Source organism: Pelodiscus sinensis, chromosome 1 (assembly GCF_052426305.1).
Source record: "Pelodiscus sinensis isolate ZL-2025 chromosome 1, ASM5242630v1, whole genome shotgun sequence".
In the NCBI taxonomy this organism is placed as follows: Eukaryota; Metazoa; Chordata; order Testudines; family Trionychidae; genus Pelodiscus; species Pelodiscus sinensis.
The window spans coordinates 133,263,822-133,280,261 of record NC_143052.1 but is presented as its reverse complement, the minus strand read 5'-3'; the positions used below and the strand labels follow the sequence as shown (position 1 = coordinate 133,280,261).

At 44.5% G+C, this 16,440-nt stretch overlaps 1 protein-coding gene across 1 annotated transcript in view; it reads right to left on the bottom strand.

Moving 5' to 3' along the window:
* Positions 1-16,440, bottom strand: part of VWF (von Willebrand factor) — a 248,544-nt gene that overhangs the window by 52,829 nt on the left and 179,275 nt on the right. Inside the window, exons 37-38 of the mRNA XM_006128153.5 lie at positions 14,992-15,330; positions 2,486-2,691 (exon numbers count right to left, since the gene is read on the bottom strand). Coding sequence (XP_006128215.3) covers positions 2,486-2,691; positions 14,992-15,330 — 545 coding nt within the window. The remainder of the gene's footprint in view (positions 1-2,485; positions 2,692-14,991; positions 15,331-16,440) is intronic.

Below are 16,440 nucleotides of genomic sequence, written 5' to 3'. Positions count from 1 at the left end.
ACTATTTTAATAAATAGTTATTTTTATTATTAATAATAAAAAGCATTTTTCATCACTACTAAATCAGCTATAACAGCTGAGAATTTACTCTATAGTTTTTGATGTTGTCATTATGATAATTCATGTAACCAGTGTTCTGTTTAAACAGAGCAGTTCCCCTTCCAGAAGTTTTAGGCACAGATGGTCTGGCCTTCCTTTTGTTTTAATCAACTGTAAAGACCTAAAACTTGCATTACTGCTGAAATAGTCTGATTTTTTTTTATCAGTGCATATCCATTAAAACAAATTCTGTGCTTCTGTCTGAAAAACAGGAAATGCATCCAACACACACATACTGTACAACAGGTAAACGAGTGTGTCTGTTTGCCCTCAAAATGAATTCAAATCAGAAACAGACATGCACTGCAAGAAAACCTGTCCTCATTATAGTCCCATGGCAGAACAGCAGATCTAAGAAGTTTGACTGACTTAGATAAAATTCAGATGTGACACCTCAACGCTTACAATTATCAGAACTGAACATGGACTCAGGACCTTCTTCAATCTTGCCCGTCACTATAAAGCCATATGTTCCAGTACCAGATCCAGGATGGAAAGAAACAAGCTTCTGCCTTCTTCAGTGAGGCATAATGGAACTGGGCTGCATTAGAGAGAGCAGCAGTGGAGTGTGGCAGTATCCTACCTCCTTCCCCACAGGTGCACGCACACTCTACAGGTATTAGGAACAAGTTTACACATCCCCCTGTGAGCCAGGGAGCACTTAGGGAAGAAAGGTAGAGCTTGGGAGCAGTTGCTATATAGGTGGCATAACCATAGGACAGCACAGCTCATAGTAGGGATGTTAAACAGCTGTTAATTAGGTAACCGTGCAACCTCTGAATATCTTAGTGGTTACACACTGAAGACTGCAATATAAAGCTTATACTGCAGAGCCAAGTGTGGAGTGGCAGCCATTTCCCTGGGAGCCAGTGCACTAGAAGCTGTTTTCCGGCATGAACTGGCTCCTGCCTGCACTCCGCTCCCAGGGAGCTGGCTGCCACTCTGCACTGATGCCTCTGATACAGAGGCAGCAGCACAGGGTGGCAGCTGGCTCCCTGGGAGCTGGTTTGTGCTGGGAACTGGTTTTAAGCCAGCTCCTGGTGTGTCATGGCTCCTGGGCCTGCTCCTGGCTCCCAGCCCCAGTCCTAGGAAGCCAGTTGCTGCCCTGGGCTGTGGGCCCCAATACAGAGCCAGCCGTATGAGGTGGCAGTCAGAGTGTAACCGTTACAGTAACCGATTAGCTCATGTTTATTGGTTAACTGTTTAAAAAATGGTATTATTACATCCCTACATCATATCAAGTACAGCAATATGTCATGTGCTAACTGTGCAGCATTCACTTCTCCTTCATGGATTCTGCCCCTCTCCCAGGGTGATGCAGCACTCAGCCACCCTATAGAAGATGGTACCAAAATGGCTCCTTATGTAACTACTGGCAAGAAGGGAAGAGAGAGCATAGAGGGGAAGGCACTCCATGTGCCAGACAAAAAGCTGCTGGTCGCTGTTACCAAGGATTTCCAGTTTACATAGTTTTTAGATTATACCATGCCTGCTACAGGTCCCTTTCCACCTGTAGCTGAAGAAAGTAGATTTTCAGTGGAACAGAACCCTTGGATGTATTAAAGGAAACATCCCTTTTCTGGCTATTTTTGAGTGGAAGGGAATATTACAGCCTGAAATTAGATCAAATTACACTTTTCCTAATGGCTGAGAAAGTTTCAGGATTGGTTCACACTACCAAGTTATGTCAGTGTCAGGGATGGGGATACTGAACAATGCAGTTAGAATGACCTGTCCTCTGGTGTAGACAGAGTTATGCTGGTGGGAGGGCTTTTCTGTCGGCATAGCTATCACCTCTCGAGGAGGTAGAGTACCTACACCAACAGGAGAAGCTCGTCTATTGGTGTGAGTATTATCTTCACTAAGTGTGGGCGCTGCTACAACATTGTAAGTGTAAACTAGCCCTTAGAAATCTTCCTAGTGCCTTGCCATGCACTTGTGATATACTCACAGCATAAGGACCCCAGGAAGCCTAGTTTTATGTTTAAACTGATTTTTGCTGGTAAAAGGCTGTTTGGATAAAATTTGATCTCTTAATAAATAGCAGTTTATGCCATTCCCCCCTCCTTCCCCCCCCCCCCCGATTCCTCCACACAAATTTGTCATGCTTTCCTGGTCTCAACAGCTCCAGCTGTGAATTTTATTTTGAGCCTAGCCAATTTCACAGTGGGGGAGCTGCACAGGGCAGACAGCCGGCCAGCCATGAGGAAGCAGACTGAAAAAAAATGTCTGAAGGGAAAAATAAGCCAGACTTATCAGATATAGATTCATTTGCCAACACACACACACACACACACACACACACACACACACTCTCTCTCTCTCTCTCTCTCTCTCTCTCTCTCTCTCTCACAACTCTGTGGATAAGCAGTCACTGGACAGCTACCTGATAGCGTGTTCCATCTTCAGCGATGCACTGTGTGCAGACTTCCTCATCAACACACTCACTATTTAAAGTCACCTTTCCAGGTGGACAGAAGCAGCCTTCTATGGGAAAATCTTTGCAGTCACTGATGCTGGTGCCATTCTCACAGTGCTTTGTGCAGTTTGTTTGACAGTGCTCGTATGTGTAAGAGCTGGGGCATTCCAGAGCTGTAAAAAGACATAAGAGGACATTTCAGTGGAGAGGTGAAACTCAAGGCAATGATTTCACATCTGTCTCTTACACCTTTTCAACTTGATTGTCTTTAAGGATACATTGATTCCAGCCTCCACTGCAGTCCACATTTTTCAAAATTTCAAACAGAGAATGCTGATCTCTGACACAGACTGGACACAGGCACCATTTTTCCACAGGCCACACTAAATGATCATGGGAGAGAGTCCAGGAGGAGAGTAACAAAAGGGTTTATAAAGGGTTTAAAAGGGTGGGTGTGTTTACTTTCAAGAAACAAAGACTGAGTGGATTTAATAACAGTCTTCAAATACGTTAAGGGCTGTTATAAAGAAGATGGGATCAACTGTTCTCCACATGTACCAAAGTTAGGCCAAGAAGTAATTGACTCAATCTGCAGCAAAAGAGATTTAGGTTAGAGATGGTGAAAGACTTTCTAACTCCCAAGAGTGTTAAATGTTGGAACAGTTTACCAAGGGAAGGCATGGAATCATACATCATGGATGATCTAGGTCAATGGTCACCGACTGGCTAAGCTCAATCAACTGGTCAATCCTGTTGATCGTGACCTCTGGTAGTGCAGCAGGCAGACTTGCTCCATGCCTGCCCCAACCCCATGCTGTTCCGGGCAGCATCCAGCATGGCAGTCAGAAGTCTTGGCGCCCTGTTCCTCCCTGCAAGCACTGCCCCCACAGCTTCCATTGGCCAGGAAGAGGAAATTGTTGCCAATGGGAGCTTAGGGGGCAGGGCCAGCAGCGAGGGGCAACATACAGAGCCACGTATGCTTCACTTCCCTCCCTCAGGGGCCACATGGGCACGTTGGCCCCTCCTACGTGCAGAGTGGGACCAGGGCAGACGTGAAGCCTGTCTCAGCCTCACTGTGCCACCAAGTAGGAGCTGCCCACTGTAAATGTCACCTGATGGGAGGCTGCACCCCAACTCCCAGCCTCCCAACAGAGCTAGCACCCTATACCTCCCCCTGCACTCTGAACCCCAGCCCGGGGCTCCCTCCCAAAACTAATACCCCCATCCCCTCCTGTACCTCAAACCCCTGCCCAGCACTGACCCTTCTCTAGGAACCAGCAGTCTGCAACCCCTCCTGCACCCCAATAATTAACCCAAACCCAGTGCTTCCTCTGCATCCAAACCCCCTCCCAGAGCTTGCACCCCTCAGCCTTCCTCCATTCTAACCCCCTGCCCCAGGCTCAGCCTGGAGCCCCTTCCCACCCTGCAAAGCCCTTTTCTGAACCCAGAGCCCACACCCTACCACAGTCCAGTGAAAGTGAGTGAGGGTGCGGGGAGAATGAGTGATGGAAGGGCAGGATGGAGTGAGTGGGGTGGAGCTTCAGGAAAGGGGCAGGGTAGATCCTGGGCTGCCCTTACATTCAAAAAGTCATTTTGAGCATGACAAGCTTGGAGACCACTGTCTAAGTTTACATGGTTCTACCTAAGCACAAGGATGGACTAGACAACCTCCTGAGGCCCTGTCCAGTCTTTTGAATCTATTAATGGGTCTATATGGCCTTACAATCTACATCAAACAAATGCTGTGCTGACTTCTGTCCCGACTTGTACTCCACACAGAATTATTGGGCCAGATTCTCAGTTGGTGTAAAATGAAATAATTCAATTGACTTTAGTAGGGAGGTGCTTATTTACACCAGTGGAACATCTGGCCCATTTATTTCCAAGAGTGTAAGAGATGGGAGAATTTGGGACCATGGTTACATTGATTAAAGTAGCAGCATTTACACAGTGAGATCAGAAGATAACCAAGAAAGAGACAGGCTTTTTAGGAAATGATTTTGGTGATTTGGTACAAGGCAATGTTCCCTAAGAGTTAAAGAAAAGCCAATGACAGTGCCTTTTGGAACTCCAAAACTGGCATTTGGATTCCAGCCCTATTCATTAGGAAGGTTTCAGAACTAAAGTCCATCTTCTCTGATCCAATGAACAAGACTTATGTTGAGGAGTTCATGTGGCTGAAGGTGCCAACTTTCAAATGAGACGTAAAATTAAGGCCCTGGCTCCTTGTCATCCTTAATGACTCTACTGCACTTTTCCAGATTCTAGGCACAAATCTATATGCCTCTATCTTACGGTTTTAGGCTGCTGCCCACAGTGTCTGAGCACCTTTCATGAACATTCAATAGCAATAGTGAATTCTCTTGCACACTTCACAGAGGGTACATCTAGACTGCACTCTAAAATTTAAAAAAAGATACGCAATTTGAGCTATACAAATTGCATATTTTATTTTGATTTTATTTTGACATTGGCTATTTCAAAATTTGGCGCATCTACACGGCGTCAAATATTAAAATAAAGCACTTTTTCAAGATATCCCCTATTCTTTGTGGAATGAGGTTTATAGGGATGCCGAAATAGCACATCCATTATTTCGAAAATAGCAGATGCATTCCTTGGATGCGGGGTAGCTATTTTGGGATACCAGAGGTAGCTATTTCGAAATAGCCTTGCAGTCTAGACATACCCTTTCATACTATAGCACTTCTCTTTCATCCATTTTCCTCTTTGGCTGGCATTAGAGAAGGCAGCTAGGTTCAGGCAGCTCCTCTCTATTCATTAAGCAAACTAAATCTTCGGCTCACTGATTTGCTTCCAAGAAGCTCCCACAAACACTTTGCCTCTTAGTGTATAAGAAATTTGGTGTTCAGTTATGTGTGATGCAGAGAGGAGGGGCAAGGGTTTAAGAAAACTATATCTTCCCCTTTCCCCATTTAAAACCTTTTCCCCATAACCAGAAAAGGAGACAGCACCATTTGGCAAAAGAAGTGAACCAACTAATTATGAAATGCTTTTGCTGGAAGTGTCCACAGGTCAAGGTGACGGAGAAAATAGATTAATAGATTCTAAGGCCAGAAGGGATGACTGTAATTCATCTAGTCTGACCTTCTGTATTACACAGGCCACAGAACTTCCTCCAAGTAATTGCTTTTGAACTACAGCGTATCTTTTTTTTTAAAAAAAACATCCAATCTTGATTTAATAGTTGTCAGTGATGGAGAATCCACTATAACCTTTGGTGAGTTGTTCCAATAGTTAATTACTCTCACTGCTAAACATTTATGCCTTATGTCTGAACTTGTCTATCTTCAACTTCCAACCTTTGGATCTTGTTATACCTTTGTGTGCTAGACTGAACAGTCCAATATCAAATTTTTGAGTTGGCAGCATAAAGGGAAGGGGGCTACTCCATCAAAAGCAGGAAAATCACTCCCAAATTCCTTTACTTCAGTGGTACAATTATATCCAGATTCTAGGAGCCCATGACAACCATCTCTAACCTGTCCCAGCCTCTGTCCTGCCTGCTCCCCCAAAGATTGAGAAATTGCAGACTCTGCTATAAAAAGTTTTGCTGGTGATATTGTACCTATGAGTGTTGCATTAACGACTACTCACATACATGCTTCTCAATCTAGCATTTGAAAAAATCCATCTGAACAACTGGGTATCTCTGTAACTACAAATTTCCAATGCTGAATAATTATATGTCTTAAAGAGGGAAATAATTATTTTAAACTCTGTAAATAAAGTGAACAGCAGGGGTCAAAAAACAAGTAGTTAGAAAACTAGTTCTTCTGCCAGATTTGCCTTCACCATTTCATGTGATAATTAATGTGAGTCCCAGCTTCTCTCATGCGGTCATAATTTTTCCTTGCAATCTATTCACTGATATTGTAGACCCAGTTTGCAGAGGCCGTGTTAGAAAGGCAGCTTCCCCCTTCCAAGAGGGAAAAGAATAGTCAGGATAATTTCCAGTAAACTTATGTAATATGTAACAAATTTTGAAGGGTCTCACTGGCAGATTTAAGTGATGACAAATATTGCAGCTGGTTAGTTTTGCTTTGTATAAGTCGAGTTACTGACACTGGGAAATAGTGTGCATCTGAAAGAGAGAGGAGCCCCTGGGACTATGTTCCTGACTCCAGCAAATAAGAAATTTTCAAGTCCCCAGTAAAAGTTAACATTGATATTCTATGTCGTGTTTTGCTTTATCCACAAAGGTCCTCTGGAACAAAGATAGAATCTTAGAATAGTAAGACTGGAAGGGACCTCGCAAGATCGTCTAGTCTAGTCAATCAATGCACTCAAAATGGGATTAAGTATTATCCAGCCATCCCTGTAAAATGACTATCTAACTTGCTCTTATAAACCTACAAAGACAAAGCTCTCCTAGCTTTTATGCATGGTTCAAGCCTCATCTCTCTAGCTGCTCCATCTCCCACTCACACAATGACTAAGCTCCAAACTAACCCTGAACAACAAAGAAGAAACAAAGCTTGCACTGCCTAGGGCATCAGGCAAACAAGAATAAAAACAGGTGTCATATTAAACTTCCTCCAACATCAATGGAATTGCTTTAATTCCTTCCTCAAACTGGTCTTGGCTTGCTGCAAACCTGAAGGGTATAAGGCAGCTGTTAAGGAAGGGTTTAACACTAGTCATGTCAAAGTATTACCCAGAGCAAGTTTGAGTCTTAAAAAATATCCAGGAATTTGGAAAGGAATCAAGACATTCCCCCTTGAATGAAACTCAGTGGACAGGTCTGAAATGACAGCAGGATCTAAGGGAAAACATCTGCCCTGGCAGACCAAATAGGGACGCAAGGACCTCAGATCATTTCTGTAGTAAAATAATCCCATAGATCTAAATTTGGAAGTACTTCCCATTCCATATGGAAACCAATGGACTACAGCCAGATAAAGGCAGACTGAGGACTCCTGCCCCTCCTCCAAAGACCTAGGATCTTTAATTCAAACTACCTACTCCGTGCCGTGTGTAGCCGCGGGCATGGAGTTCGGACTAAGGAGGATTAAAAAATGGCAGCGCCCGGGAATATGCAAATGAAGCCCAGGATATTTAAATCCCGGGCTTCATTTGCAACTCCGCTTGCCCTCATTACCCTACCTAGCTCAAACTAACGAGCTAGTGTAGACGTACCATCAGAGTGCTTCACAATCAGTAATGGAGTCTGTCCACAGAGCAACCCTGTGAGGTAAAGGAGCGGTAGCCATATTTTACAGACAGGGAAATGAGGCACAGGATAGATTCGCAGACTTTCCAAGATCACACAAGAGACCACCGAGCCAGGAACTGAAATCTGGTCTCTCGAGTCATAGGCCTTGTCTTCATTTCAGCCTTATACCTCATGCTCAACACCTCAGGTTTTCCCCTTGAACACAGTATGCATTCAGACTTCTCTACCAGTGCTGCATGGAGGCAGCCATCACACTCCAAGTGAGAGAGCAGAGTAGGTAGTTTTAATCTTCTGACATGATTAATACAGTGCAAAGTTGTAGCCACAAAGGTCACTGACCTGTGTTCTAGCCCTTGACTGAGAGTGACCAACCTTCAAATGTCTCTGCTCAACATCCACAGTCCCACCCTGCTTGCAGCTTTGCAGTTTCTCTTGGTTCACCGATCTGCGGTCATGGTCGTCCCTGGGGAGGTGCAGGGGCCCCAGGACAACCTCTTCACTCAGCCCTAGACCCTACATTACCTCTTCCTGCCCTTGCTCCCCCGCCCCCCGTACCCATTCCACCCTTTGCCCCAAACACATTCCTCGGGCTACTGGGGGACTAGCACTGGCAGCAGGGGCCAGGCCTGCCTCGCACTCACTGCTGGTGGCAGGAAGTGGAGCAACCCAGCACCAGCCCACTCTGCTGCACCATCTCCCAGCCATGTCACTGTGGAAGGCAGTTTGGGGACACACATGAAACCATCCCCCACACTCACCAAGGGCAGTGAGAAGCAGAGGAGCATGGCTGGGAACTGGCAGAGCAGAGTGGGCTGGGGCCAAGTCGCTCTGCTTTCCCCTCCACTATTGGTGAATGCAAGGGTGGATCCGATGCCTGCAGCCAGCAGCAGGCCCCCTGCTGATCCCCTGGGCCACTTCACTCAGGGCAAGGGGATTGGAGGAAAGGGTGGGGTCCCAGCCTCCTCCATTCCACCAGCTCCCAGCTGCACTGTTCTGCTTCCCACCACCAGTGAGTGTGGTGGGTGTCCCACCCCTTCCCCCAAGCCCATCTCCCGAGTGACACGGCTGGAAGCTGGAGGAGCAGAGTGTGCTGGGGCCAGTTCACTCCTCTGCCCACTGCTGCTGGTGAGTGCGGGAGTGGGCACAATTTCTTTTGTCAGCGCCGGGTCCCCCACTGGTCCCTTGCCTTGCGGGGCCCCGAGCAATTACCCCCAAACCATCCTATGGATTGGATGGCTCTGTCTCCAGTGTTTGCAACAGCAGAACAGTTGCCTCCAGAGGAGCCTGTGTGTCAGCATGCAGTGACCTAGCCACATGAATCCTGGTGCAGCTTTGGACCAAAGTGAAGAAAGCCCATGACTCTGACACTCAGAAAAGGACCACAGAACAATGGTTTATCTCAATAGTTAGAGGAAGACCACAGGATCAAACAACCAGATCACAGTGAAGAGAGAAGACACATGGTTCAGGGGAGGGTTCAGGAGACCAAGAATAAGACAGCCCATCCACTTTGCAATGAACTGAGCCGTGCTCTGAGCAGTCCAACATTCTATCCACAAGACCATCCTTCTCCTGTGAGTCAAGAAGAGCACCGGATCAGCTGAGGAGCTGCCAGCCCCCAAAGACTACAAAGGTCAGGGGTTCAGGCCACACATTTGTCTCTTCCCAAGAAGGAAAATGTAAGAGATGGGTGGGGAAGGTCATGCCAAACAGAACCGTGAGTCACTGCCGTGTGCCCCAGAGATCCCAAATGCTCGTCAGCTTCTCCCACTTGCAACCGCTGAATTAAATTGCAATGAAAAATCACAACTAGCACTGATGTCATAAAATAAATAGGTGTTCTCTCCAGGACCACCTCTTTGTTCTGTGAATGCATATTGCCTAGCACAATTGGGTGGTGGTCTGTGACTACAGCTCTGAGGCACCACATTAATACAAGTCATACAAAAATAATAATTAATAACATCTACCATAGTGGTAGAGCCAAATGAAAACAAGGAAAGGAATGAAAGCACAAGTGGCAGGAGAAGGAACAACAACAATGACAACAAAAACAGATCCCCAGCTTCATCAAGGGAATGCAGGAGAAAAAATCAGAAACACCCATGGATGTTGCAGGGACCAGCCTTTCTGTTACATGCTGAGATACTACAGTGATAAGCAGGGTAGATACAGAGACTGGTAGATAATAGATGAACAGACTGTGGTACTGTCGTGCACATGACATACCATGCAAGGATTCAAAGTGGAGACACTTGATACAGAATGAGGGCATTTATAATCTCCGTTGTTGTACTTGAAAACAGAGCTGATTTTAAAAGAAAAATAAATCTGATTTCCATCTTGCAGGAAACTCTGCTATTTTGATATTTGTTTTCATCCTAACTTGAAATGTAGAAACATCAAAACATTCTATGGAACAAACAAAAAAGTTGATTGAGAAATCTTGAAAAGCCTTCAGCTGAAACGAAACATTCTGTTTCAGGTCCAGTTGACAGTTGCCTCTGCATCCTCCTGAGCCACCTCAGTGTTTCCTGGGGATTGTAATTCTAGGCTCCTCATGTCCCTGTTTACCCCAATGGGAAGTCTCACATGATACACTGCGGACCCTTTTCTGTAGCGGTACATCTACAGAGCACTTTTATTTCGAAATAACAATGTGAGCATCTACACAGCAATTCCATGACTTTGAAATAAATTTGAAATAACAGAAGGCTTATTCTGATTTCTGTAAGCCTTATTCCATGAAGAATAACGCCTCTTCTGAAACAGCTATTTCAAAATAGAAGTAGTGTGGACGCTCCACTGTTGCTATTTCGAAATAGCTCCTCCCCAGGGCCATTCAAAGTAAATACTCCCCAGTGCCTTCTGGGGCTCTAAATCGAGGTAACATGTCCACATTAGGAAAGCCGGCCTTGGACTAATTTTGAGGCTTCCCTGTAGTGTAGATGTGATATTTCAAAATAAGCTATTTTGGAGTATTTCTTCCAGAATAGCTTATTTTGAAATAAGTATGCAGTGTAGATGTATCCTGAGAATCCAATCACACCACGGTGGCTCAACCCCATGGAGTGATCATGATTCACCATAGGAGACAGTCCAGCTGCAGAGGGCCCATAAAATAAAACAGGTATATACAGAATATGGAATTATAATTCCTAGAGGCTCAGGTGAATGCAGAAATTAATGCTGATCAAAATCAAAATATTTCAATTCAATTTTTCTGAAAGAATATTCTGCCAAAACCCCCTCTTCCTCTGGAAAATTTGATTTTGAGAAAACCCCATTTTTCAACAAGAAAATTTAATTTTACTTTCTTTCAACATATCCCTACTTGTGAGCTATTTATTACTGGGATATGTGCAAGACAATCTAATAATAGTGCAGTGCTTCCAAAATTAAATTGCTCACAGCTACCATCTCCCTAAAACCACTGCCAGAAACCTTGCTATGCAGTGCTGATACAGTCCCTTTTTCATTCTTTAATGGCTGCCAAACTGGACCATTAGGGTTTTGTGTTTTTTTTATTTCTCCATTGCTGCATTACAGATTACATTCCATCTCTGAGAACTGGAGAAGAGTAGACAGGCTTGCACTTAGAAACAAGAATTTAATACACACCATGGTAAGTGCCTTTAGATATCATTAACATATACACAGGGTGGATAACAAGAAATGGGGTGACAGAGAGCTGTCTGTTCTGATCCAAAGGCAGCCAAAGGATTTGGGGTTTTTAGTCCAAAATACAATATAGATCTGGACTGCAACCAAAACTGTACAAATGTCATGAGAACAACTTTCATACTAGAAAATTCCTGTGTGAGAAGCTAGGGAAGGAGCCTGCTTATAACCCGAAAGAGTTCAAGGTAGGCGAAAATGGAGGACTCAGGCAGAGGGTGGGGAAGCTCTCCCAAAAGGCCGCAATGACAGTGTTGGTTTCACGGCAGGTGGAGGGAACTAGAGATGAAGCTGGGGAAAGGACCCAGTTCACACTTCCAAAGCTCATAGTGTCACAATCCTTTTCCATGACTGTATCCAATGGGAGATGGATCCAGAATATACAATCTCGAGTTAAACATTCGCAGAGCTCACAGACATTCAGATCTGCAGCACTTGAAGTCCATCTCTGGAAATAACTAGCCAGCCTAAAGTTTTTACTGCTTTTAAAAAGACACAACTCTGCCACTTAGAGACAGATTCTGTTCAAAGATAACTAACCTTTCCAAGTTAAGCCACTGATACTGTGTAAGATACACTTACTCCACTATTGCTCATTTACAGCATGAATGCTCACAGGCACATAGCTGTGTAAGCAGTCAGATTTTGAGATGACAAAGCTTCTCTTCCATCCAATGATGACAGTCTCCATGCTTTTTTAATTAAACCTTCTGCTAATGCTGTAGCCCTCTTCAGCAAATATATAACAAAGTGAATAAGCACATTAAAAGGTACACATGCTCTGTGCCCTGAAGTTATACCGCTAGCACAGCTTACTGTGGGCTAGATGATGGACTGCTTAGGTGTAGGTGTGCTAAATGTGGGAACTAAGTGCACAAGGAATCCTTGCATATCTACAGCAGGGTCAGCTATATTTCTAGTCCATGCATTCCCATCAACTTAAGAACTGTGTCCTACCAGTGCCCCCATACCAGCTACCCTAAAGAGGACAGGAAGAGAGAGAAGGAAGTTAGAGCATGACTCTGCCTCTACTGAACTGATCGTTGGTGCTAGGTTGGCACGAAATGGAGAGCATGCTACACCATCTAAGGAATGCTGCAGCATGTATAATCACCTCTGCCCAGCTGGGAGCTCAGCGAACAATTGTGCTGAAATGTCACCATTCTGCACTGCCCAACATGGGCTGGTTGCTCATTTTAGCCTTGTATAAATAGCCTGGATTCACTGAAAAAAAAATCGTATCTAGCGCAATGCCATTGTTTATAGGTTTGTAATGTTATAATGATTAAGCTATGCTGTCTATCATTAATGTATTCTGCACAATGTCGCAGTAAACAACCACTGTATTTTTGGCAGCTATACACATGCACCTGCTTTAAAAGAAAAAAGAAGATGATGCCATTGTTAGACACCAATGATCATTTTATGTAACTAGTAGTTCAAGTGGGGAGGCCTTAGGGTCTTTGCTGCAGCGCATCATAAGCTGGGAATTTGAGGAATGCAAATTTGAGGAATGCAGGGAGGTTATTAAGATGCATCTTTGACATTCCACCTAGGATGTTGGGATTCAGAAAGTCTGGTTGAAGTCCTAAATCTAAGCAATGGCAGGCAATGTGCTCTCTCCACTTTCTAGGATTATATGCTATGTGGAATGTTTGGTGTGTGTTGTTTCTTAAAAGATTTATCTAACAATAATGTTCTCCAAACTCAAGGATCAGGCCAAATTACTTTCCTCTTCTTTTTTCTGATGATCCACTCAATTTGGGCCTGAAACTTGAAATGAAACCATCACTGTTATGCCTCTTGTAATGCCATGCAATGTGGATCCTGGATAGACAGCATTTTTGTTACATTATGTCCTTAGGGCAGTGGTGGGCAACCTACAGCCCATGGTTCTATGTGTGACCCACAAGACATTTTGTTTACTATTGCTCACATCCAGATTTGCCAGATTGTTCCGGTTTCCATCCACATCATTTTCTTTCTACTGGTATTACTAAAGTGACATACACATAAAGCAAGGGCATGTAAAGTGAGGTGTATGCATGCAGCATTAACCATGAAATCTGTGCACTCCCTCTTCATCCAAAGTGCTGCTACGGTTCTATCGGCACACCACACAAACTCTAGCTAAGCAAGTGGAATTAGCAAAATCACCGGTAAGCCATCTAGGTTATGACAATCTTGCAGCTCACTGAGATAAAGGAGGGCCATTCGTGCCACCCACTCACTAGCCTAGACTGCCCATCGCTGCCTTAGGGAATTGGTTCTCAACCTGTAAGTAGCGGGAAGAAAAAAATCAAGATAAAGGGCTGTTTGTGAACTTTTCTCTCTCAGGCTACAATCAGCCTGCTTTCTCACATATTGAGAGCCATAGCTTTAATCTACACAGGGAACTTGCTCTCGTACCACTAATTGATGGTCAGACACCAATGTAGCTATACCAGCACAGAATGCAAGGACATTCAAGGAAAGCTACGATTTCTTTGATATGAAGATATGAAATCTTCCTAATAGGAAGCAGGGGTACATACTAGGTATGTGAAAGTGTAAACATATAAATGGTTAACTGATGAGCCATAGTTACACACAGGGACACTGTTTCCTTTCCCTGACCCCCTCCCCCCCCCCCCCCCGCACTGCTGCCTCTGTATCAGAGGCAACAGCAAGGAGGTGGGCAGGTGGGAGCTGGGGAGCCAGCTTTTAAGCCAACTTCCCGCAAACACCGGCTCCTGTGGAACTACCTGCCCTCCCATGCTGTTGCCTCTGACACAGGAAGGGGAAAGGCTGGCTCATGGGGAGCCACCTTCCCCTGCACCCACATGTAAATGTGTAACCGCTGAACCTAAATAAACACATTTTAACATCCCTAGTATGTACCATTGGTGCAAATTGTAACTTTCCTTATCTTCCATAAAGAACTGCATTGATGCAGGTACATCTTCAGCTGCCATCAATTACTGAAATCATAGAATCCTAGGGCTGGAAGAGACCTTAGGAGGTCATCAAGTCCAGCCCCCTGCCCAAGACAGGACCAATCCCAACTAAATCAACCCAGCCAGGCTTTGTCAAGCTGAGACTGAAAAACCTCTAGGGATGGAGATTCCACCACCTCCCTGGGTAACCCATTCCAGTGCTTCACCACCCTCCTAATGAAAGTTTTTCCTGATATCCAGGGCAGATTCCCAATACAGACAAGCAGTCAGATTCATATTTGGTATGGAAGACCTGGTAGGGTCTGCACACTTGAACACTATCATACAGTAATATTTCCCTTCTGCATGGTCTTCCGAGACCCTGTGTATCTTCAGCTGTCCCTGTCTGCTAGCTTCCATTCAGCGCAATTAACAGGAGCATGTATTTTACTGATGCACCTTTTTCCATAAACAGCTGTTCAATGGATAACGATGCACATTAAAATAATTATCTAATATGTAACATTACTTACACTAGAAATTCAAACCTGGACTTCTGACATGTGACATAGGATTAGAACATTCACACGATGCAGACAAATTGGAGACGAGGGAAGTAGCTATACTGAGCAACTCATTGCATTTGTTTTTGCATCAATTTTAGTGAATAGTGAAACCATTACCACAAAACTCTGGTGATCTCCAAACGACGCAGATCCCATTTGTTCTGCAAACATGAGCATATGAAGCTATGAATTCACAGATTTCATCTTCGGAGCAGCTGTTTTCTTCACATGCAGAATACAACACGTTTGGAGAAATTATTTTGTGGCACTGTTCAAACTCCTGTGAGAGCAAAACATTGCACTTGGCCGTGGTACGTTCTGTACATCTGTCTTTCTTGATTTCACAAATCTTGCCTGATTCTTTTACAGTCCATTCTTGAATAAATGTGCTACTGTCAGATGTGACAGAGCCATCACTTAACATGAAGTCGTTGTCATTGTTTTGGTCACAAACCCCTAGGTGAGTGAGGAAAAAAAGTTTAGAAACCTTCAGCAATTAAACAAATTGGAGCAAACAAAAACAAGGCACACAGAGCTCCTCGCTCGGGGTTCAAGAGTTGAGCTGCAAGGGGATGAAGAATGGGTTATGGCCCTTATTGCCTCTTTATAATTGATATAAGTCTAAAAATCTTATGGTGTTTACTTGTTTATTAGGTTAGAAATCCTGCTCTTGTTATTTGGCATTGAATGGCTGTCTGGAGAACCGGTGAGATTATGGCATCACAAGAGAGTGAAAGCTGAGCATGAGAGTATATCTATCCCATCACCAAGGCTGTGTCTACATTGGTGCGATCTTGTGCCAAAGCAGCCGCTTTTGTGCAAAAACATGCTGCCTGTCTACACTGGCGGGGAGTTCATGCGCAAGAACACTGACGTTCTAATGTGTGAAATCAGTGCTTCTTGCGCAAGAACTATGATGCTCCCACTCAGGAATAAGCCCTTTTGCACAACTGTTCTTGCGCAAGAGGCCAGTGTAGACAGGCAACATGAATTTTTTGCGCAAGAAAGCCCAATAGCTAAAATGGCCATCGGAGCTTTCTTGCGCAAGTGAGCGTCTACACTGGCACGGATGCTCTTGCGCAAAAGCACATCTCTTGTGCAAAGGCACATGCCAGTGTAGATGCTCTCTTGTGCAAATACTTTAATGCAAGAACTCTTGTGTTAAAGAATATTTGCGCAAGATCATGCCAATGTAGACGTTGCCTAAGCGTGTGTCTAGACTACATGGCTCCGTCGATAGAGCCATGTAAAGTAGTTTACCTGACATAGTCAATGAAGCGGGGATTTAAATAATCCCCGCTTCATTAAAATAAAAATGGCCGCCGCACTGTGCCGACAATCAGCTGATCCGGCACAGCGCGGCAATCTAGACATAGATCGGTCGACATGGGAAGCCTTTGTCGACCCCTCCCTTATGCCTCGTGAAACAAGGTTTACAGGAGCGGTTGACAAAGGCATTACCTGTCGACCGATCTGCGTCTTGACTTGCATGCTGTGCTGACGATCAGCTGAGCTAGCACAGCACGGCGGCCATTTTTATTTTAATGAAGCCGAGGATATTTAAAT